The 24,080-nt window shown below is 31.8% G+C and overlaps 1 protein-coding gene across 2 annotated transcripts in view; it reads left to right on the top strand.

The window, feature by feature from the left end:
* Positions 1–23,414, top strand: part of LOC127737471 (patatin-like phospholipase domain-containing protein 4) — a 40,942-nt gene extending 17,528 nt beyond the window's left edge. Inside the window, exons 1-4 of one of the 2 annotated variants that reach the window (XM_052248183.1) lie at positions 15,233–15,550; positions 17,045–17,231; positions 19,941–20,171; positions 21,255–23,414. In XM_052248183.1, the coding sequence (XP_052104143.1) occupies positions 17,061–17,231; positions 19,941–20,171; positions 21,255–21,602 (750 nt within the window). In that variant the 5' untranslated portion in view covers positions 15,233–15,550; positions 17,045–17,060 and the 3' untranslated portion in view covers positions 21,603–23,414. Of the gene's footprint in view, positions 1–15,232; positions 15,551–17,044; positions 17,232–19,940; positions 20,172–21,254 lie in introns of those variants that run through there. The other variant, XM_052248182.1, reaches the window with a different exon arrangement.
* Positions 23,415–24,080: the final 666 nt, after the last annotated feature.

Genomic DNA, 24,080 nt, shown 5'->3' with positions numbered 1-24,080 from the left:
CTTCCGATGTTTTAAGATTTAAGTACAGACTGTCATTGATTCTTTAATTCAATGCAATCGGCCATATCCGAGAAAAAAAAATCATTATGATTATACGTATTCTACCTGCAATTTTGGTTTTAGTTGGAATTAAAGGCTTTCACTGGTCTTTATTTTGGTGTTCTCGGTAAAACTATTTTTATAGTATTTTGATTCATAATATGCAGGTCTGTATAGTGGCGTATGCGCACGTAATACTTTGATGACCAAAAGGCATTTTACAACAGGAATACCGACATTGAAATGCAAAGATATTTTGTCCTTAAATAGTTTCTCTGTATGACTAAATTAATTTATTTTATAGAGATGTACACAATTTACTTTGACATTTCATTCTACGGTTCTACCCATTGGGTTTTCTAATCGACTCCTGCAATATAGCTTTTTTGCATCCGCTTTATACGTAATCTCTGTTTCTATAAGTTTGATATGAACCTTTGTCGCTTTGAACTTGTCTTTGACCTATTTCATATGTTTTTATGAAAATTTGTATTTCGTTAATTGTTTTGTTACAAATTAGGCTGTTAGTTTTCTCAATTGAATTGTTTCATATTTTTCATGTCGGGACCTTTTATAGCCGACTATACGGTATGGGTTTTTCTCATTGTTGAATGCCGTACGGTTGCCTATAATTGCTTACACCCACTTTATTTGAACTTTGGTGGATAGTTGTCTCATTCGCAATCATACCTCATCTCCTTATTTTTATATCTATTTAAAAATATTGCCGCAGATCTTTATGATTTAATTCGTATAAGCATTAAATTGGATTCAATCAAAATAGAACCTACAATAATTAAACTTTAGAGATTTTATATATTTCAACTTTTTAAAAAAGTTTTGTACAATATGTATCCAAATCAATCCCTAAACTAAGTAAAACTAGATAGTTACTTTTTTTTATTTCTTTGCTCGAGAAATTTCCCAAACATTAAATTATTTTAAATGTTAGTTATACTGCACAGCTCGGTGACCCGTTGTAACATACACCGACTTGATTGTTATATAACTACAATGAATTACATATTTTTGCTTTCGATAACAATTAATTCTCTACTTATACTGCAGAAATTTATATCAAGACACTAATTTTAAAAAATATATAATATGAACAGCAATAGTTGTCCTTTGATTTTCAGTTTGATATTTAAGTTACACACTGGAAACTCTATACTAAAATTTATGACTAAAGTGAAGAATTTTTGTTCTTTGTTGTCAATTTGTACTTCTTCGTGGATGGGGAGTTCCTTTAGTGCCTTCTTACTGTGATCATACTTCCAAATGCACTCTACGTCAGGAGGATTTTTTAAATAAATATCCTGGCCTTGTACGAATTGAAAATAAATAAAATTGGCCAAGACAGGAAGAAAATGAATATTCTGTCCTTCAAAATACAGGAAATTTTCATGTACAAATTCAGAATAAATTGTGTCTATGCCTAAATAAGTCAGCTAAGCAACAGGAGAAAATGACAATTTCGCCTTCACAAATCCTCATCCCCCTCCCGTGGTAGTCTCCTTATATGCGCTCTCTATTTTCTTGCGTTCGGCCAGATTGTTTATTGAAATCGTAATTTGCCGTATTCATACCTATTTTCCTACATACTTATCTTACATCATATTTTGATGTGCGGTGTTGTCTTATTTGTATTGTTTCTGTATAAATTTTTACAGTGAGAATATCGGGCGATTTGTGACAGATATCTTTGCCCTATATAATTTATTCCCGGCAAAAAAATCTAACAAACGCTGACATCAATTTATTGATATTAGCCCGAAGATCTTTTCTTCAATATGATAATAAGGAAATGTGGTATGATTGCCAATGAGACAACTATCCATCAGAGTTCAAACGAAAAAAAGTATAACAAAAATACCGAACTCCAAGGTAAATTCAAAAAGGGGAAGTCCATACAAACCGACAAAATCAAACGTTTTCAACCAATGGAACAAGTGAAAAACAACTGTCATATTCCTGACTTGTACAGGTATTTTCCGAAGAAAATGGTGGGTTAAACTGGTTTTATATCTAGCTAAACCCCCACTTGTATGACAGTTGTTTATATAGTTCCGTTATATTGACAAAACTGGGTGAGCAACCTAAACAGACATAATAGGTAAATGTGACAATAATTGGGATCCAACAGCCAAAATTGTGTAAACATACATGTATACATGTAAGTGTAATCCCACTATGTATTGGTTACCTAAGCTACACAAAAAACACGTAAAATATCATTTCATCTCGGCCGCTAGTACTAATTCTCAGTGCTTTTAACGAGTTCCTTAAATACTATCAAAGAACTTATCATTTTTTGTAATAAAACATATGAAAATAGTGGAATTATACGGAAGCGTATTAGCGCCACACGTTTTTTTTTTTTTATATTTCTTCCTATGTTTGCGTTATAACGCAAACCTTTGCGTTATAAACCAAACCTTTTGCGTTATAACGCAAACCTTTGCGAAATAACGCAAACTTTTGCGTTATATTGCAAACCTTTGCGTTATAACGCAAACCTTTGCGAAATAACGCAAACCTTTGCGTTATAACGCAAACCTTTTGCGTTATAACGCAAACCTTTGCGAAATAACGCAAACCATTGCGTTATAACGCAAACCTTTGCGATATAACGCAAACCTTGGCGAAATAACGCAAACATTTGTTTTATTTTATTTCTTATTTAAGTTTCCAAGGAAGCAGCTGTTATAAATGGAAGAGGCTGCATATATTAAAATTTATCACCCTTTGTACTCATTGCAATGTAAAATGCTTGAGTGTTTAGCACACATCATGGGATAATAATGAGCAGGATAATACATGTATATATATATATATATATATTACAAAGAATATTGATTAAATTGAAGTTATACCGAAGAAAATAAATAATCAACCCCGCTAGTGTAGCCGAATTTAAGTATACTTCCAAAGTAAGCGCTCGTTTGAGCATTGTGTAAGATTGGTTAGATTCGAACAAGCTACCCTTTTTCCATAAATGTATAAGATGAAGATGTTTTTTTATTATTATAATGTTCTCTACATTCAAATTGCTACCCAAGCATCTTAAATAGCTACCTCACTAGATTGAAATTAAAATTCAATGACTTTTTTTAAAGAATCTTGATCATATTCTGAGATTTCAACAAACGATTTCTTACATCAAAATTTAAAAAGAATGTTTTTTTCTGAATAATAAATTTTAAAGCAGAAAGATCATTTTGTCTATTTGACTTATAGTTTCACAATTGTATGACATTATTTTTGTTCTTATCTAGTTTACCACTTTCCGTTATTCAAAATTTTCAAAATCTTGGCCTTTCAATCAAAATTTGCCTATACCATATCTATTTACTTGTTAAATTTATATAATCTTCTGATGCATAAACCATTTATTAATTTGTGTATTATTGCACTTCAAGTATTCCTTTATTTCTATGCATATTTATTATAATGATTTGGCCTTGTGTTCATGGTTCTTCTCTTAACTAAATCACAACCGAAATTTGATGACAGACGGACATGCAAATGCCGACATTCACAAAACACTGCTTTCAAATTATATAATAAACATAAAATGTAAATTTAATATTATATATAGGTTTTTATTATTAAATATTCAAAACTTAATGAATAATTAAAATCAAAATGTTTGCGTTATAACGCAAAGGTTTGCGTTATTTCGCAAAGGTTTGCGTTATAACGCAAACATAGGAAGAAATATCAACAAAAAAAAACGTGTGGCGCTAATACGCTTCCGTAGAATTAACCATTTTTGGAGTGTAAAACATACTTTGGATGTTTTAGATAAATTACGTGCTTTGATGGTCCTTTTGATTCGGTAGACAATTTTGACTTTTCCACTCTTTAAACTACACTTCCATACAATCTTATCAAACAAAAACTTTCCTATTTAATTAAATGATTGTTTGATAAATCTGATTGCAAATTTATTTCCTGCAGCTCATATTAAGCCTTTTTCTCGATTGAGAAAGATCAATATGCTAGATATACTTACTGGAGGTGTGATGATATGATTAAAGCCGCAAATTTTCTCCTACACAACATATATTTACGTTTCGGCAATAAAGTTTATCGACAGGTTGTAGGTATTCTTATGGGCACCAATTGTGCCTTTTAAAAGAAGACTTGTTCGTGTACTGTTATGAATAACAGTGTATGGCCAAACCCAGTAAAGACCCGTCTAAATTCCATTTAACTGATAAATTCAACAACACTTACCATCTTGATGATATTTTTTCGTTAAATAATCAAGAATTCTCTTAATATACAGCCGAAATTTATAAAAACTAAACTATAAATAAATCAAATATTAACAGCAATAACTGTCCTTTCCTAGATTTAGATATTTCAGGTTTACAGCAGAAACTCTACACAAAAATTTACGACAAAAGGGATGATTTTTTTCCTTATTGTTAATTTTCCTTTTTGGACGGTGATGTTCCTTTGGCACCGTCTTACGGTGTTTATATATCCCAACTCGTTCGCTATGTCCGTGTCTGTAGTGACGTTTTGGATTTCAATGAGCTATATATTACTAGTATAAATAATTAAGTCAGGGATTCGTTACCACAACTTACTTAAAACCTGTACTAAATTCTTCCATAGATACAAAGATTTGGTTTGCAAGTTTGGCTGTACCTGTAGAAAACTTATTTCAAACGGAATAGCACATCCTAAATTTTACGGTGGTGTTGTTTACCGAGCCTGGAAATTTAGATACGATCCGGGTAAACTTATCAATCCTTTAATAAACTTATTCTAAAAGGTTACCAATTCAACACTGTAATTAGATCTTTGAATATTGTTTTTATAGGTATAAATATTGATTTTGTTATCAGTAAACTAAAACCATACTAAGTATTATTGTTATACACATATACACTTTCACGGTACTACAATCTGTCGATATCTATGTGTTGGCATTGCACAAAGTCATGTTTTTCTCTGACTGTTAATGACGTCTTAACACTAAATCCATTGGATGTTGGATTTGTACTGATTGATATTTTAGTCTTAGATGCATGATTTTTTATTAGTTGTTATTGGCTTTGATTAGCTGTCAGAAACTTCGAGTACTCTCAGATCCGTACTTTGTGTGTTTTTTGTTGTTAGGGATGTATTAATACCATGCCATGTCCGGTCAATGTTTTTTTTAAGAAAGTTAACTTTGTCAAAATCAGCCTACACACAAGTTAACTTGTGACCAGGTCTGATTTTAAAAACAGACATTGATCTGGACCTTATCTAATAAAAGTAAACTTTGGTCTGGTCTGCTCCAAGATAAATTTAACATGATCAAAAGTTAACTAGTAAACAGGACCGCTTTGATTAATGAATATCATTTTAGTATCATCACTTACATATATCAACAAGTTTGGTAAAAAAAGATTTATCCGATTGAAATTCAGACCCTCCCATGACTGACATGACCGGTCTGTCAAATAGTATACTTGTCCACAGGACAGGTTAACAGCAGACCTGTTCACAGACCTGTTCACAGGTCTGGTCTGGTTAAGGTCTTGGCCGTGTTGCTCAGTTTTTTTCTTTCTTTGAAGTTTAACAATACAAGGACAAAGTTCTAAATAACAATCAGAAAATCAATCAAAAGAAAAGTCCAACATACTAGTGAATCCAACATACTAGTGAATCCAACATACTAGTGAATCCAACATACTAGTGAATCCAAAATCGTTATTTGTTTACAACACTTGCTCTTATTGCACATACCATATACATGTAGTTGTCGGAAGTTATCCAGTTGTTAAGGTGTCAGACCACCAATTCAAAATCTATCTAGTCAACCAAATTTTGCAAATTTCACAGCTTTCTAAATATTTTACCTTAAGTTTAACTTCATAGAAACCAGGTATCTCATGAATTGTACATGTATCATCTTTCTACATGCCAATTTTCAACCTATGTTTAAAGTCTTGCAAGGAAATATGAATGTTCGGAAGACAAGTACTGCTTAAAATAACCCCTGGTTTTCTGGAAATCTTTAATAAGTATACTATGGAGCGCATTTATCCTCAGTTTTTAATGCAAACTCATGGACATGTAATTTTTGGCTCAAATGGTCTACATATATTTTTCTTTCAACAAAAGTTTCATTTCTGCAAATTTGTTGGTTAGTTTAAGTAAACAATGACATCAAAAGCACCATTTTTTGTCAGGGAAGGACTACTTTTACATACGTTCTAAATTGGAGTGGGTGGATTGGTGGTCTGACACCTTAACGACTCCTGCTCGCAAATTTGTATAAAGTATCATGAAAATAATAAGGACTTTGTCTTCTTTCACAGGTAACCATGGTAACACATGCCTCATATTATAAATATCAACTGATGGAATGAAAAACAATAACACCCCAAGAAAGATTTTTGATGTTTTCCAAGTTATTATCATAAAAATATTAACAACTTTTTTCTTCTGGTAACTTTAAATGTTACAAGAATATCCCAAACGGACTTCCTGTTAAAATAATTTGAGAAACTGCGAATACATTTATGACGTTAACTGGTACGTGACTTGACAAATATTCACTCTAACCAGAGACATTCTGCCTCTGCTTCTATTTCTATCATTACGCGGGCACCATCAATAAACTAATTATTTACCACTTTTGGATGAGCATGTCAATATTTTATAGAAAAAAGGGAGATTTGTGCTATTCATTCTATATACAGTGAAGTTAAAAACATCATGGACGGTAGTCTAGATCGTCTCATGTAGGTGAGTCGTGAAGCATTCACTGAAGACGTCCACCTGCACTGGTGGCGGTAAGTGACAACTACTTGCGTTCCAGTCACTAATTGTTATTGGGTAGAACGATTCTTTCCTCACTTCTGTTCTACGCGATGGTACTTGGAAACCGTTGATGTTTAAGTTACGGGATAGTCTGTCTGGTGGAGTGAGAATGTTTTCTGTATCAACATTAACCATCCCTTTGGCAAGTTTGTATATCATTGTGAGTCTTGATACTTTCCTGTGGTCTGCAAGGGTTTTCCATTCGAGTTGGGTAAGCATTTTACTAACAGATGAGGTGTTGTGATATCTGTTAGTGACGTATCTTGCTGCTCTTTTGTGTACCATTTCCAGCCGGTCTTTGGTGTTATGCTGGAAAGGGTCCCAGTCTGTGCATGCATACTCAAAGGTTGGTCTAACTAGGGATTTGTATGCAGTTTCCTTTAAAGTGGTGTTATTGATATTGAGGTTTTGTTTTAGAAATCCAATGGTCTTGTCACATATGTTTTTGATGTGTTCGTTCCATTTCATGTTTGAACTGATGGTACAACCTAGATATTTAGCAGATTTTACAGATTGAAGGGTGTGGCCATGCAGTGTGTACTCTCTCACAATAGGTTCAGGTTTTCTTGAAATTGTTAGTACATTGCATTTATCGAGATGAAAGGCCATTTTCTATTTTGTTTCCCAGATTGCCTGTTTATTGAGATCCGCTTGTAAGTTGTCACTGTATGTGTCTGATGCTTTGGTAAGATATAATATGGTATCGTTGGCAAAGAGTCAAACCCTTGAGCGAATACCTTCTGGCATGTCGTTTATTTAGAAGATGAACAATCTAGGTTCGAGTACTGAACCTTGTGGGACGCCTGATTCTACGTTGATTGTTTAAGATTCCCCCCTTCTACAACTACCAGTTGTTTTCTGTCAGAAAGTAAATTGTGTATCCATATGTTGGTTTTACCTCTAGATCTGATGCCTAGTGATCCAGTTTGTGTGTTAGTAGACTGTGACTTACTTAATTGAAGGCCTTTGAAAAATCCATAATTACTAAGGCAGTCTGTGTGTTACCCTGCATCCATGCTTATGATGATGTCATTGATGAAGTAGATCAGTTGTGTTTCGCAGGATATGCCTCTCCTAAAACTATGTTGTAGTTGTTAAAGTAATTTATTTTTGTCATCACATAGATGTATAATGGTGGGGTAAAACATATATGGTCAGCACGAGTCATTATAAGGTTTGTTACAATGTGCTCCATGATTTTGCAGCAAATGCAGGTAAGTGAGATGAGACTGGACGGTAGTTTATATTACTGCATCAAACCGTTTTCCATTCTTGAATATCAGTCTTATTTTTGCTCTTTTCCATATATCTAATAAGTGACGTCACCTGTTTCATAGGACCGCTTGAAGATCGTTGTTAGAAACTGTTTGGTTTAAGATTTTTCCAAAACACAAAGAATCATTTTTATTATGTTTTGTATACAGACCACCTAATAGCCAAACCTCTTGGTATACTAATTTTGAAAATGAGGTTGTAAATGGCTTATCTATAAATGATAATATATTGTTAATGGGTGACTTTAATATTGATTTTTTGAAGCCTCTTCCTTCTAAATGGTCATCTTTTATTACAACATATGGCCTTCATCAAATGGTGGTTGACCCTACTAGAGTTACTTCTACTAGTGTCACTTTAATTGATCATATTTACAGTACTAATCCTACAAGTCTTATCAATGTTACAGTACCATCATACGCCCCAGGTTATCATTATCCTGTTAGCTGTACTGTAAACAAATTTGCAAAGCTTATTAAAGACAAATCAGATTCACATTTTGAGATCAAATACAGAAACTTCAAAACATTTAATGATGAAATGTTTTTACAAGATTTGTCAAATCAACCATTCGATATAATACACGAAATCAATGATTCAAACCAAGCAATGGACATGTGGCATTACTTACTTGTCAAGGTTTTAGATAAACATGCACCTGTTGTTACTAGACGTGTAAAAAATAAATATCAACCAGAATGGTATACTAATGAAATTGGTAAATCAAAATTCCAAAGAGATTATTTTCACAAAAAGAAAGACACTGAAAATTATAAAAAATATAGGAATAAAACTAGTGAATTAATTTGTTCTGCAAAATCAAAATATTTTATGGATGCAATAGATAACGATAAAAACTGTAGAATTCTTTGGAGGCATTTGAAGGGAGATTTACTTTTAGTAGAGTAGCAAGTATCGAGTTGTCAAAAGTGAGTATCGAGTAGCAAAAAGTGAGTATCGAGTTGTCAAAAGTGAGTATCGAGTAGCAAAAAGTGAGTATCGAGTAGCAAAAAGTGAGTATCGAGTTGTCAAAAGTGAGTATCGAGTAGCAAAAAGTGAGTATCGAGTTGTCAAAAGTGAGTATCGAGTAACAAAAAGTGAGTATCGAGTTATAAAAAGTGAGTATCGAGTTATAAAAAGTGAGTATCGAGTAGCAAAAAGTGAGTATCGAGTTATAAAAAGTGAGTATCGAGTAGCAAAAAGTGAGTATCGAGTAGCAAAATTAATAACCAACAAAAACATTATTTGTAAATAGAATTGTTTTAACAAAAAAATATCCAATTTATTAATCGAATCATAATGTACAATTTACAACATAGAGAGGGGTGCAGGTTTGATACTGTCGCATTGCGTGCTTCACGCCAACTGGTCAACTGTAATTTTCTCGTCTTCTGAAGGAATATGAAGTAAAACCTTTGGTTTCATTGCATTTCTGTGCTGTAGTTGATTTAAACAAGACTTAGAAGTATGTAGATAAGGAATTAAACTGAGTTGATATATAACACATTTAATTTAATATGGTCAGGAGCCTCTGGCCTTTGTTATTCTTGTATGTTTTTTTTTAATTTTAGTTCATTAATATGTTTTGGAGTTTAGTGTGACGTCCATTTTCACTGAACTAGTACACATTTTGTTTAGGGGCAAGCTGAAGCCCGCCTCCGGGTGCAGGATTTTCTCGTTGTGTTGAAGACCCATTGGTGGCCTTCGGCTTTTTTCTGTCCTCTGGTCGGGTTGTTGTCTATTTGACACATTCCCCATTTCCATTCTCAATTTTAGGTAATGTTGCATTGACTTTAGCAGCGAAAAACTCTTAAAACCTTGATCGTTTTGCAAATATTCAAAAACAGAATACTTCCAAGTGAACAACAATTAAAAAAAAAGTGAAAAGCCGAATAACAAAAATACCTTATTCCAAAGAATATTCAAAACAGAAAATATATTCTTAAATGTATAGACACGTAATAAGTGTCCTTAAACTGTAAGAGGAAATCTTTTCACTGTTTAGCTCACCCTAGCCAAAGGCTACTGTGAGCTATTGCCAACACTTGGCTTCTGTTGTCCTCATTTGTAGTTCGTCGTTTGTTAATTTTTCATATTTTGAACTTCTTCTAGAGAACCACTGAACAGAATTTTACCAAATTTTTCGAATATGTTTCTCTAATTGTCCTTTCTAAGTGTTGATACTTTGTTGTTGATTGGTCAACAAACATGGCCGCCATGGTTGATTGCATGGTTGATTGTTAAGTACCAGGCTTTGTAAGAACAAGGCAATTTCACAACATGGCTGAAAAAAACCCGCCAACCTAACCATCCTATTTTGAAGTTACTCTCATCCTGAGTTAGAAATTGTTGGTCTTTCTGTGTGTGTGTTTATAACTTTTAGTTAGAATGATAGCAAATTTCAGAGTTAGTTCCCCTTAATTATCAATTTCCAGTGCATTTTAACTTGATTATATCTATTTATACTAGAACAGGAAAAGGAACTGAATGATATATTTGTGCACCATTATACATTCTAAATTTAAATTAAGTAAAGTTGAGAGGGATTCTGTTTGTTGTGTCTTTTCACCACTGCCTGATTCTGTAAACTGGCACTTAATGGTGATTGCATGTGATGATGCTACATTTGAAAAAACTTCTTCTGAAGAAAAGGAATGTTCCTATTAAAGTCTTGAGCAAGTTTAGTTTCTTTGGTTCTGATCGAAAATTGAAAATTGAGTTGGCCTCCACGGAAGGTCAAAGTTTACAAAGAAACACTATGGAAAAACATATTTTGCTTTATTTTTTGTTATTTCTAATGATGTAAGGTGCAAACAAATAATGAAGAAATGACCATAAGAAGGTGCTCATGAAGTATCAGTGTTTCAGTCTTGTTAGCGGGTCCCACATATAACGCCTCAAAGGGCAAAATGGGTCAATTTTGTCCAATTATCAATGATAATTTATTTGCGAACAGCATTATTATAGATGTAACCCAAACATACCATATATGTTCCTATCAAGGTTTTAAATAAGAGATTTAACTTTGATGTCAATTGGAAATTCAAATGGCCACCGACGAGGTAAAAGTTTATATATAGAAACCCTATGAAATATGAAATTGTGTGTATTTTGCTCTTCTTGTTTTTGATAAATTAGCGATAAAACCAGGGTGGCCGATTTCAGGTTCCTATGAGCCTCTTGTTTCACTTTGAAATGGTATGCTTTTTCCAGTTAACAATTCCCTTTTAAATTTTTGTGTTTTTTGAAAATAATAAGTTTAAGTGGACGACCATTTTATTTTCAATGGGGAGGAGGTAGGAGGATTTTTTTGGACGTATAGTTTATTTTCACTTCAAGTTTAGTATTTTTAGGCTACAGAACTGAGGACAAGATTCTCTTGAAATATTCACTTATAATTCTAATAAGATTTTCATTTTAACAAATACTTAAAAATGATTTTTCCGTTAGTTTTTTCCTTGGTTTTACTTCGATACACCATATTGCCAAAAACTAGTTACCTTAACGATGGTAATTATTATTTTGCTACTCGGTACTCACTTTTTGTTACTCGATACTCACTATTTGTTACTCGATACTCACTTTTCGCTACTTGATACTCACATTTTATTATTCGATACTCGCTTTTTTGCAAATCGAAACTCACGTTTTATAACCACTACTTATTTAGTAGTAAACAACAGATGTTGATTTTAGTAGCAGTAGTTCAGAAAAGTAATTAATTTTAATTAAATAAAAAGTACTTGAAGGTCTTAAATCTGTAATGGAGTAATTTCTTAAGCTGGTAAACATTACTGCTGCCTGATTTACATAGTGAGTCAATTTATACAAAATCTTGAAGAACATGTGAAGGCTCTGCACCCTGGTTTTTTTTACAGGAATTGGATTGGACATTATCATGATAATATAACAAACACCTTGTCTTGTTGTATGTAAAAAACTTAAAGAAAATACAAAAGGAAAAGATTAAATTTAATATCATATTTAATGAACAGTTCCCATAATTAGTCATAGCAGATATACATGTATATGAGGCCAAAACAGTATTGTTTACTTACACTTGTACGATCACAAGTTATAATGGACATACATGATTCCTTCTATTAAAATTGGTGAACCTGTATTCAAAGACCAATTGTGTTAAGAAACCACTTTTGCCTTCTCCTTTTAGTGGTCCCCTAAATACAGGTTTGACTGTATATGGGACTCAGAATAATGGGACAATTGCTATTTCAAGGGAGATGCTGAAAAAGTCATATCACAGACATTTGTCTATACCCATATTAATTAATTATATATCAACTCAGTTTAATTCCTTATCTACATACTTCTAAGTCTTGTTTAAATCAACTACAGCACAGAAATGCAATGGAACCAAAGGTTTTACTTCATATTCCTTCAGAGGACGAGAAAATTACAGTTGACCAGTTGGCGTGAAGCACGCAATGCGACAGTATCAAACCTGCACCCCTCTCTATGTTGTAAATTGTACATTATGATTCGATTAATAAATTGGATATTTTTTTGTTAAAACAATTCTATTTACAAATAATGTTTTTGTTGGTTATTAATTTTGCTACTCGATACTCACTTTTTGCTACTCGATACTCACTTTTTATAACTCGATACTCACTTTTTGCTACTCGATACTCACTTTTCATAACTCGATACTCACTTTTTATAACTCGATACTCACTTTTTGTTACTCGATACTCACTTTTGACAACTCGATACTCACTTTTTGCTACTCGATACTCACTTTTTATAACTCGATACTCACTTTTAGCTACTTGATACTCACATTTTTATTACTCGATACTCGCTTTTTGCAACTCGATACTCACTTTTTATAACTCGATACTTGCTACTCGACAAAAAGAAATCCTCATTTGAAGGATATGAATTCAACAACAAAACAGGAAATTGACATTTTAACACACGAAGGAAAAGTACTTATAAACAAAAATGATATTGCTAACTGCTTAAATGATCATTTTAGCACAGTAGGTGATAAGCTGATATCAAATCCTCACAAAATTTTTTAAATCTGAGAAAATTAACAACTATGTCAAATCAAAAATAAATGATGATGCTAAATTCTCATTATATACTGTCACAAATGATGAGGTTCTACAAGCTCTAAAAAATCTAGACATAACTAAATCAACCGGAACTGATGGTGTTGGACCAAGAATTTTAAAATTATCAAGATCGATTGTAGCAAGCCCCCTTGCTCACATAATAAACCTTAGTTTATGTACAGGAATATTTCCTAATATATTAAAATTTGCTAAAGTTGCTCCCATATTTAAAGGAGGGGATAAAACAGATCCAAACAATTATCGACCCATTTCAATTTTACCCACTGTGTCCAAGTTATTTGAAAAAACTGTCTTTAAACAACTATATTTATTCTTAACCACACACAAATTATTAATACAACAGCAGTCTGGATTTAGAGAAAAACATTCTTGTCATACAGCACTCATTAAAATAATTGATAAATGGTTAGAGGAATTGGACAATGGAAATTTTACCGCTGTTCTTTTTTTAGATTTTAAGAAGGCATTTGATACAGTAAATCACAATATACTTTTATCTAAACTAAAATTATACAATTGTGATGAACACTCTGTAAAATGGTTTTCATCATACCTCTCTCAGAGAATGCAAAAAGTTAAGTTAGGAACCACCGAATCAGAATATAAAACTGTAACTTTTGGAGTTCCCCAAGGTTCTATACTTGGACCTTTATTGTTCCTTATTTATATCAATGACTTACCATTAACCTTAGAATATACAGAATCTGATCTATATGCTGATGATACAACTTTACATTTGTCATCTAAATCTATTGTAAATTTAAATATATGTTTGAATAAAGACTTAGACAATGTTATTAAATGGTGTAAAGAAAATGATATGATGATAAATAGCAAGAAATCAAAATGTATGCTTGTTGGATCAGCCAGAAAACTGGAAAGCTGCAATGAATGTTTATGTGTTTTATCACAAGATAATATCACTTTAGATAATGTTGAAGTTGAAAAACTTCTTGGAATTCATATTGATAAAAATCTATCATGGTCAAATCAAATTGATAAAATATGCGAAACTATTTCAACCAGAATATACCTGTTAAAAAGGTTGAAACGTTATTTACCGTTAAAAGGTCTTATTCTTTTTTACAATAGCTATATATTACCCATTATTGACTACTGTTGTACAGTATGGGGTCTTACCACAAACTGTAATCTGGAGAGGATACATAAGCTCCAAAAACGTGCTGCAAGATTAGTTTTATCTGTTTCTTTTGATTTTCCATCAACATTAATGTTTAAAAAGCTTGCATGGATGACTATATTTACAAGAATACAATATTTTCAAGCTGTGTTAATGTTTAAATGTATGAATGGTCTAGCACCTGATTATCTATCTATTAAATTTACTGCTTGTACTGATCTTTATAATTATTGTCTCAGGTCGACAACGTCAAGACTTCTTCATGTACCAAGACCTAATTCTGAATTTTTAAAAAGAACATTTAAATATTCTGGTCTTATTACTTGGAATAATTTACCAAATAATATTAAAGAAATAAATAATTTAGATACATTTAAGATCAAATGTTCAAACTATTTTCAAACTGTACAGAATGAAGATGCTTGATTCTAATGTATTTTTTCTTCTTCTATTGAATGCATATGTACTTATTCAATATTTAAGCTGCTATGTATAACAGTATTGTGTATTTTATTTTGTATGTATTTTGGTTTTTTGGTTTTTTTTTTCTTTTCTATTTGTATTAATAGTTTTTGAAGGCCTCATGGAAGATTAACATGTAATTGTTAAATGTGTTACCTTCGTTAAATAAAGAATTTTATTTATTATTAGTATTGGCGCAATTTCTGAATTAAATTCTAGTGCCCTTGTTATTCTAGTGCCTTAATAAAGCTAAAAATTATCTGACAAAGCAAAAAACTGACCATTTAGATATTAGTTACAATTTAGCTATATCGCACAACAAGGAAAATTCAATTGTGTGTTATAATAGTCTCAGGTTTTATGTTCAGTATATTAAAAATCTCACAAGTCTTCAGGATTAGTCAGTCACGTGATTTTCATCACCAAGCACTTCCATTAATACCAACCCATAACAACTACATATTTTTAAATATCTCCCCAGCAGAGCGAGTTAGTTTTAAATGGACCAAAGACGTAGTTATAAACATTTTTGAATGGAATAATGAATTTAGACGTAAAATAATAAAATGGAAGAAACAGAAGATAAATTTTTGGAAAGGTAACACACACATCGTAAAAAAATCCGGAAAAGATCACATAACTAATCCGCATCCGAAATAAAGGGGAAATAAATCTAATAAAACACAACTAAGTACAAAAGGTAAAATGATAAATCTTCCACATGTAGTCCCAAATATAAAACACGCATACTGTAACTGAATTATAAAAGCAAATGTGTTTCACTGAAATTGTGGAAGGTCATCATTGCCTAACCCGTGGTCTACGAGACACACAGTTCAGTGGCGGATCCAGAACTTTTTAAAGGGGGGGCCTACTGACTGCCATGGCATAAGAGGGGGCCCCGCTACAGTCATGCTTCAGTGATTCCCTATATAATCTACCCAATTTTCCCCACGAAAGGCCCCCCCCTCGGGTCCGCCTATGCCGTTACAAGTTGAGGTTCTAGAAATTATGTCCATGATGCCATCATGGCTCAAATGGGCTGGGTTTACACCTCGAAAATAACTCCCAGAGTACAGACAAACCTGTGTAGTTGGAAAAGTTTCAAGGCCTAGCATTCTCTAGGTATATAAAAGTTAAATGCATTTTATATTTCAGAACGATAAATCTATTGAATTTTGCTCTGGGCATTTTTTTGTCTAAATAATTACGGAGTCACACCAAAAAATTGTTAAGCCTTTTAAACATCATAATTCTTTTAATTACATAAAATTGTAAAATACTATGTAACCTAAGTTACCTAACATGGTGCAATCTGCACCAAATCTTTTCCAACTACTAGTCCAGAATGCATACCTGTCAACTGACCTGTATTCTGTGGGTGACACCCGTAAATTTCACCTCTCACCTGGGATTTTTTAAATACCCACCAGGTTTTTAAATACAACCATTCTGAATGGTGCAACACCTAAATTATATTGATACTGTCTGCTCAGCTACACACTAGTTTAAATCGCCTATTGTAGATATCTATTGCCCATATCCATATCAACAAATAGAGTACAAAACAATCGTTACCTGCTGGAGCATCTCAAAGATTTTACCTGACTAAGTTTATTTATACACCCAAGTCCTTCTACTTGAATGGAAAAAAATGCCCATTAAAGTCCAAAAAAGAAGATTTTGTACTGGAGTAATAATGACATGTGGGTGTTTATCAGTATAATCATGATAATTACAATTTGATTATGCATAAAAGCAGTAAAAAAATTAACTAATCTCTTAAACATGTTAAATGCAACAACCAGTATAGAATCAACATAGTAAAAGATATCTAACTTGAAAGATTGGTACGTTATACTGGTTGTTATGTACATCAGTATATATGTACATACAGTATGCTAATTTAGGTACTGCCAATTCTGGAATACTTTTCATGATATAAAAAAATGTTACAAAAGTCAAAGTGTGTTTCTAAACTCCTTCTTTATTTGCATATAAATCAAAAGCAGATTATAATTAAAGATTGAATCGGAGCATGCTGCCTAATTATTCTGATTAATTAATTATAATTTTCAAGCCGATTCCTAACTCTAATCCCTATATCATGTATATGGATGTGGATTCCTGGGTATTTATCACTCATGTACATGTATAGCGGCTTTATACATGTATAGATCTTTCTGTTTTACAGTAACTATGAAGATGAGATGAATCTATCCTTATGTGGATGTGGATTCCTGGGTATTTATCACTTAGGAGTAGCTGCATGTCTCAAACAGCATGGTTCTTCATTTCTATCTAGCATACAGAAAGTAGCAGGTGCTAGTGCTGGGTCATTGGTTGCTTCTGTCCTGGTAATTGATGATAGTAAGATAGAGGTATGATTGATGTTTGTTCTCATTGTAAGCAAGTAAGACAGTACATTTTATTTATTTATAACGTTTTTAACCATCAAAATGATGTCCATACTACATGTACTACTTACGTCTGCATGATACAATGAATAAAAAAATAGAAATTTCCATGATTTTAATTTACAAATTAAATCAGATTTATTATACTAGGTTTCTTCTGACTAGCAGTTGGAGTAAATCATCATATTTATGCCCTTGTGACAAAATATCGGGGGCATATTAATTTACCCCTATCCATGCAATTTTTGGGGCTTCGATGGCCAAGTGGTCTAAGTACATGTAGTTCTACTACTGTTATCACTAGCTGTCAACACTGAGGTTGTGAGTTCAAATCCCGCTCGTGCGGGTGCACTTGACTCCAATCTTAATTGACTAGGATTGTCAGTTTTCCTATCGAAGGTCGGTGGTTTTCTCCTTCCACTCCGGCTTCCTCCACCAATAAAAACTGGCCAACACGAAATAGCCCAAATGTAGCGCTTAAAAGTGGCGTTAAAACACCAACAATCAATCAATCAATCGATACAATTTGAGGAAAAAAAATAACTGTTTTCAAATCTCAATTACCAATAAACATTTCTGAAAAGAGTTTAAAGGATGAATTGGTGTCTTCCCGATTGTCCTTCTTTTTGAAATTACAGGTAAAAAAGTAATGAAATTTTGTGGGACAATCGGGAAAATGTTTGTGGGACAATTGGGAAGCTTAAATGTGGGACAATCGGATGCATGCATTATTTCTAAATTTATTTAAAAAACTTTAGCATTGTTTAGAGAAAAGTTAAGTTAAATTACAGTATTGACATTTTTTTTTCATAAATTTAACGAAACATTGTAGATATATTTCATAAGTCAAAAATATATCATTTAATCAAAAGTACATTAATCTAATGATTTAAAAAAAAAAAATTTACTTTTTATTAAATTAATATTGAATAATAGTTTGAACATGCAATTATAAATTCTTGTTTATTTAGCAAAACAAACAATAGCTACCTTGTTTATCTAAGAACATTTTATTTCATAAAATAATGTGGGACAATCAGAACTCTAAAATTTTAAAAAGTGGGACAATCGGGAATAAACCAATAATGTTTACATATTTTATTTTGCACAGAATATTAGAATTGCATTACATGTATCACCAAACATAGAATATAATATTAAGTCATAATATATCACATATCAAGCACTACTCAATTCAACATCAATGTGTACTAAAGAGTTACAATTAAGCACACAATATAAACAGCTTAATACAATAAAGCACACATAAGTTGTTAAATTCTGTGTCATTTGGTCTCTTGTGGAGAGTTGTCTCATTGGCAATCATACCACATCTTCTTATTTTTATAATTCATTAAAGCACACACATGACATGAAGAGCAGATTCTATAAAGCACATACAATGCAGAAGGTACAACAATAAAGCATGCATAATACATAATATAAACATCACAACACATATAATTGCAGCAAATTTAGTCCAAGTGTAACAAATAAGAGGCAATGTGTTAACATACCGAAAAACTGTAACTTCACCATCTGAAGATGATCTTTGAATTCTTATGTAGGTGTTGATTGAGTTCTGTGTATTTACTTCTCTTTTTTGATCGTACTTCCTCGGCTTGGTACTGAATAATGGTCACTTCGTTTGCTGTCTGTTCTTCTTTAAGCGTGTACAATGCATATGTCATGTATGTTTGGGTGTGGTATCACCATTTTCAAGCTGCTGTTCTATCCTTCGAGGTTGTTTGTCGTCCTTGGTCCCTCGGTTTGGTAATGGTTCCATAGCTGCCTCTTGCTTTCAATCCAGTATGTTGTGACGTGGTCCGTAACAGAGTGGTATTTGCTGTTGATTCCGAAATTTTCCAGGTCTTCTAGTGCATTCTAGATGTCTTCTATTTATGCATGTGTAAATTGTGTAAATGGCCTCTGACTTCCCTGGTAAAAGTGCAAAGACTATTGGAACATCTCTCCATCAACAAGTGCATGTAGAGTGTTCAGTGTAAATAAGTTATTTATCCTTTTATTTGTTTCAATTGCATGCATTATTTCTAAATTTATTTAAAAAACTTTTAAAAAAAAATCTAATTAAAATTATGGTATTGATATTTCTTTTATAACGTAACATTATAGATATATTTCATAACTCATAAATGTTAAATTATTTAGTCAAAAGTGCATTAATTTGATGATTTACAACAAAATTGTAAAAATCATATTTTATACTTTTATAAAATTTATATTGAATAATAGTTTGAACATGCAAAAATTTGTTATTGTTTATTGAGCAAAACAAACAATAGCTACCTTGTTTATTTAAGAACATTTTACTTCATAAAATAATGTGGGACAATTGGGAATAAACCGATGAATTGAATCATCTAAATTGATAAATACAGTTTTATCATGTGTGATTCCATTACATTTGGATAGAAAACTAGAAGTCACAAACTGCCTTTTCAGCACTTCCAGACTTTGATTTTTGTTTGTGTCATTCTGTTGCTGTTTCATTGGTGTATATCCACATCTGCTTTAATCCATATACTATAAAACTAATTACTTCTATACTCATTCAAAGAGGTTTATTTTTGATCAATCAAATATGGATTTCATTTTGATTTTTCATTCATATTTAAGGGATCTTATTAAAGATATTTATTTTATGATTTGCAGGAATGTAAAAATTTTACCTATGGATTAGCCAAAGAAGTGAAGTCTAAACCACTAGGAGCTCTTACACCAGGTTATAATTTATTGGACTCTATAAAGACATTTTTAAATACAATGTTACCTGAAGATGCTCATCATAAAGCATCAGGGAAACTATACATATCATTAACCAATACAAGAACCAGGAAAAATGTTCTTGTCCATCAGTATCAATCAAGAGAACATTTAATAAAGGTAAGTTACACAAAAAGTAAAAGTTAGAGATGTGGGGGTAAAAATCTGTCTCAGCACAAGTTAAATGAAATAGTTCACCATACCAAACATGGTTAGAGTTTTTATGAGAGTATCTTAGTTTTTCAAATTTCGATTTTTGAATGTACCTATTGATCAACCAGCTGTAAATAAAATAAAACATAATGTAAAACAGATAAAATTAAAGATGTGTTTAACTTTTTTCATAATTTAACTTCCAGTTATTTATTGTTTAAAGTCGTGTATTTTAAGTAGTGACGGATGACATGTACATTTATTTCAAGTTGACCTACTTTTGGCCTCATTATGATCCTATTACTAGAAATAGTTTTTAGTTTCATCCAGTCCTATGTAGTCTCAAGACAATCTCTGGTTGTATTTGTCAAGTTATTTAAGAAAAGTTGTGCTTGAAATAGTCATTTGATGATCTGTTCAGTTTACATTTAAGCATTCTATCTTTATACAGTACTTAAGAGTATAATAAAATAATGTCTGTTGTTTCAATTTTTCAGTTTTTGTACCTGATTGTTCCTGAGAGAAATAGCAGACAAATAAATTTCTGATCCATAATTAGCTTTTTTTCCTGTCTTTTCATTTTCTCTTTTTCATGTCTAAATAATTTCTCACAGATTGAAGTATATTGTTTGATCTTTTTAGGCAGTACATGAACCTGTTGACTTAAAATCTGTAAACGTGTCTATGGCTGTCAGTAAATATCATGTTGGTTTATCAACCTTCCAATATGTATTTAGCTTTACAAATTTTTTGTGTTGAGCATTCCTGATGGAATTCCTCCGGAAAAAAAATAAGGAAAAACGACACGGAAAATTACATTGTACAAATAGCCTGACTTTGTAAATATATCGACACAAAATAGGGTAAAGCCAGTTTTACATGCCTAGCTCCCTTATCTCTGCATATCTACACCATAAGTCATAAAAATAAAACACAGGATTAACCTGTAAAATGCAGCTGCAAGCAGGATAACCATAAGCTTGAACAGTGAAATAAAAACAGCACATAATTTGGAAAGTAGGATTATATTATTTTGTTTATTTGTTTCAGTGCCTACTTGCCAGCAGTCATATACCTCTCTATGCCAGTAGACTTCCAGTAAAAATAGATGGACAGAATTACATGGATGGAGGAATTACTGACAATATGGTGGTTTTTAAAAATGAAAGAACAATTCAGGTGTCCCCATTTTGTGGTCGTCAAGACATATCACCGAATGATAAACTTGGTAAAGAATGGTATGTCAGTGTTAACAATCAGGGATTCCAAGTAAACAAGAACAATCTCATACGTTTCAGTCATGCTATGATCCCACCATCAAATAAAGTATTAATGCAATATTATAATCAAGGATTTAAAGATGCTAAAAGATTTTTAATTAAAGAAAAGATTCTCTGATGTACAAGTTTATAAAGTCAATTTTAATTATTTTTATAAAATTTTTTATCAAATGCTTTTATAGATTCCATTTCTGATGAAAATAATTTAAGTTTGCACAATGATATGTATACTGTGGATTCATCAGTTTTCATGTGTACCAATTTTCGTGGATTGAAGAAAAATGGTATTTTTCGTGGTAACCTTGATTTGGTGGATTTACCAAAGTTTCCATACAAACCTATAACATACTTGTTCAACAATTAAATTCGTGGTTTACCTTTAACAAGGAAATAAACAAACATCGATATCAAATGAATGATAATTAATCCTCAGTACAACCAGAAAAGACTAATTTTGATATATGTAGTAATTATTCAGTCAAATAGACACCCAGTGCCAAAAACATTATGCTTGATTTATAATTATTAGACAATCAGAAAACATGTTTGAAGCTTAGCCAGTGTTTTCCCTTAGGAATTTTAAGAAAACAGTTTCCAAGATGCTGTAATTTTTTAACCTGATCTCATCTCAAATGTTTTCTAAGGTATCATCATAAAATTTGATTCACCCATATGTTTTTTCAGGAGAAAGAAACTGTTTAAATTTCCTCTATGCTAAGATGCAATTGAATATCCATTGGGAAAACACAGGTTTCAAACTATAATTGTATGTTTTATATTTTTACAATTTAATTTTCCATAGTCTACTCATGAATATGTTAATAACTTCAAATTGAGGAACATGCTGTGCTTTTTTATCACACTTGTTGATGTACAGACAAATAAAATGAGAATATTATACATGATTTAAGGATGTTCGCTTGTCATGTTTTGGAATTTTTGTCAGATTTTCGGAATTCTCTGGTTTTAGCCATTTGAATGCCTTAAAAAATTTTGCCCACAAACCCCCATTTTTCTTTTTATAAATCATTTACATGTATAATTATAAGCCATCTGTAAAAGTCTCATAAAATCTTTGTTACTTTTTAATAGTTTTTGAGAACTTTAACTTGTCAATGATAAAGCTATGAAAAATCAAGAGAGAATATTTTCCCGCCAAAATTTCAATGGCTAATATCTCGAAAATAAGCACATTGACCTATATTTTATTTTTGCTCTTTTTGTTCCTTTATTTATCCCCTATCAATATATACTAGTGTTATGAAAATCTTGTTATTTTGAAACTGAGTAGCGAACTTCCTTAAGGACATACCCATATCATATCTCCTTAAAATTATACTGCATACAAATAATGTGATTAAAATTTAAAAAGAGTATACTAACTTCGCTGCACAATTTAAGGATTTACATCATAAATTTCTTGCTTTTCTGAATGTCCTAACTTTTTTTGCCAATTTTTTTTTTAAAGAATCTATTTCTTATTTGGAACAATGTAATTGAAATTTTGATGATTTGTTCATGTGATGTTTTTTATTCTTAACACTATATGGTGATGATTATATGGACTTGGAAACCAATTTCACTGGCCCATCTAGCATACCTATCCAGCTTTTAATGTGACATGTGGCTGATAACCTACAATGTCTGGTCATAATATATACAAACTTTTTTAAAGCCTTGGATAATTTATTTATTGCAAAAAATATTCAAGGGTCAAATATTTTTCTCTGTAAACAGATTTATTTATTTATTTTATCGTTGATAACTATATAGTTATATTATTTAATGCCAAAGCTTGTTAAACATGATGTAAAGAAAAATGTTAAAAAATGAGTTATCATTTCAGTGTCTTTCAGATTAATTATTATTAGCTTAATTTTTTATAACCAATTTGTTGCATATGATAAAACGATACATGGAGAAAGTCTTAGTCATACAGTTTTTGCCATGGCTTTGTTAGTTTGTTTTTATATACTGTTTTACCTCTGTCTGTCTGTCCGTCCGTCCCATGAATATTTTTAGTCGCATCTTTCTCAGGAACTGCATTGCAAGGATTTCTGAAATTTGGTTTCAGGGGTTATATGAGTCAGCTATACCGTGTGATGCGTTTTCAGATTCATCACTTAATGACTTCCTGTTTACAGAACACTTATATCATTTTACACATGACATCCAAGTTGAAAATTTTCGTCACATTTTTCGCAGGAACTACATTACAAGGATTTCTGAAATTTGGTTTCAGTGTTTATATAAGTCAGCTATACTGTGTGATGTATTTTCAGATTCATCAATCAACAACTTCCTGTTTACCGTCAGGTATTTGGGCTGGGGGTATCATTAGTGAGCAGTAGCTAGCAGTTTCACTTGTTGACTTATGAATTTGAATGTCCCTTTGGTATCGTAATCCTCTCTTTAATATAAATGATGAAATGAAACATACCAGCAAATTCCACCTTTCTCCTGCATTATTTTATGTACCGACATTTTGTAAACTTGGAAAGAATATTTAACTTTCTACAAAAGAAAAGAGTATACTCAGTAAAAGGATTTTTTCATTTTTTTTTAAAGAAATAATTGAATAAGCTCATGCAGAGGG

This window comes from Mytilus californianus, unplaced genomic scaffold (assembly GCF_021869535.1).
Source record: "Mytilus californianus isolate M0D057914Y unplaced genomic scaffold, xbMytCali1.0.p SCAF_4, whole genome shotgun sequence".
Taxonomy (NCBI): Eukaryota; Metazoa; Mollusca; class Bivalvia; order Mytilida; family Mytilidae; genus Mytilus; species Mytilus californianus.
Note: the sequence above shows the minus strand (reverse complement) of the source record. Positions and strands in the feature narration are given on the sequence as shown.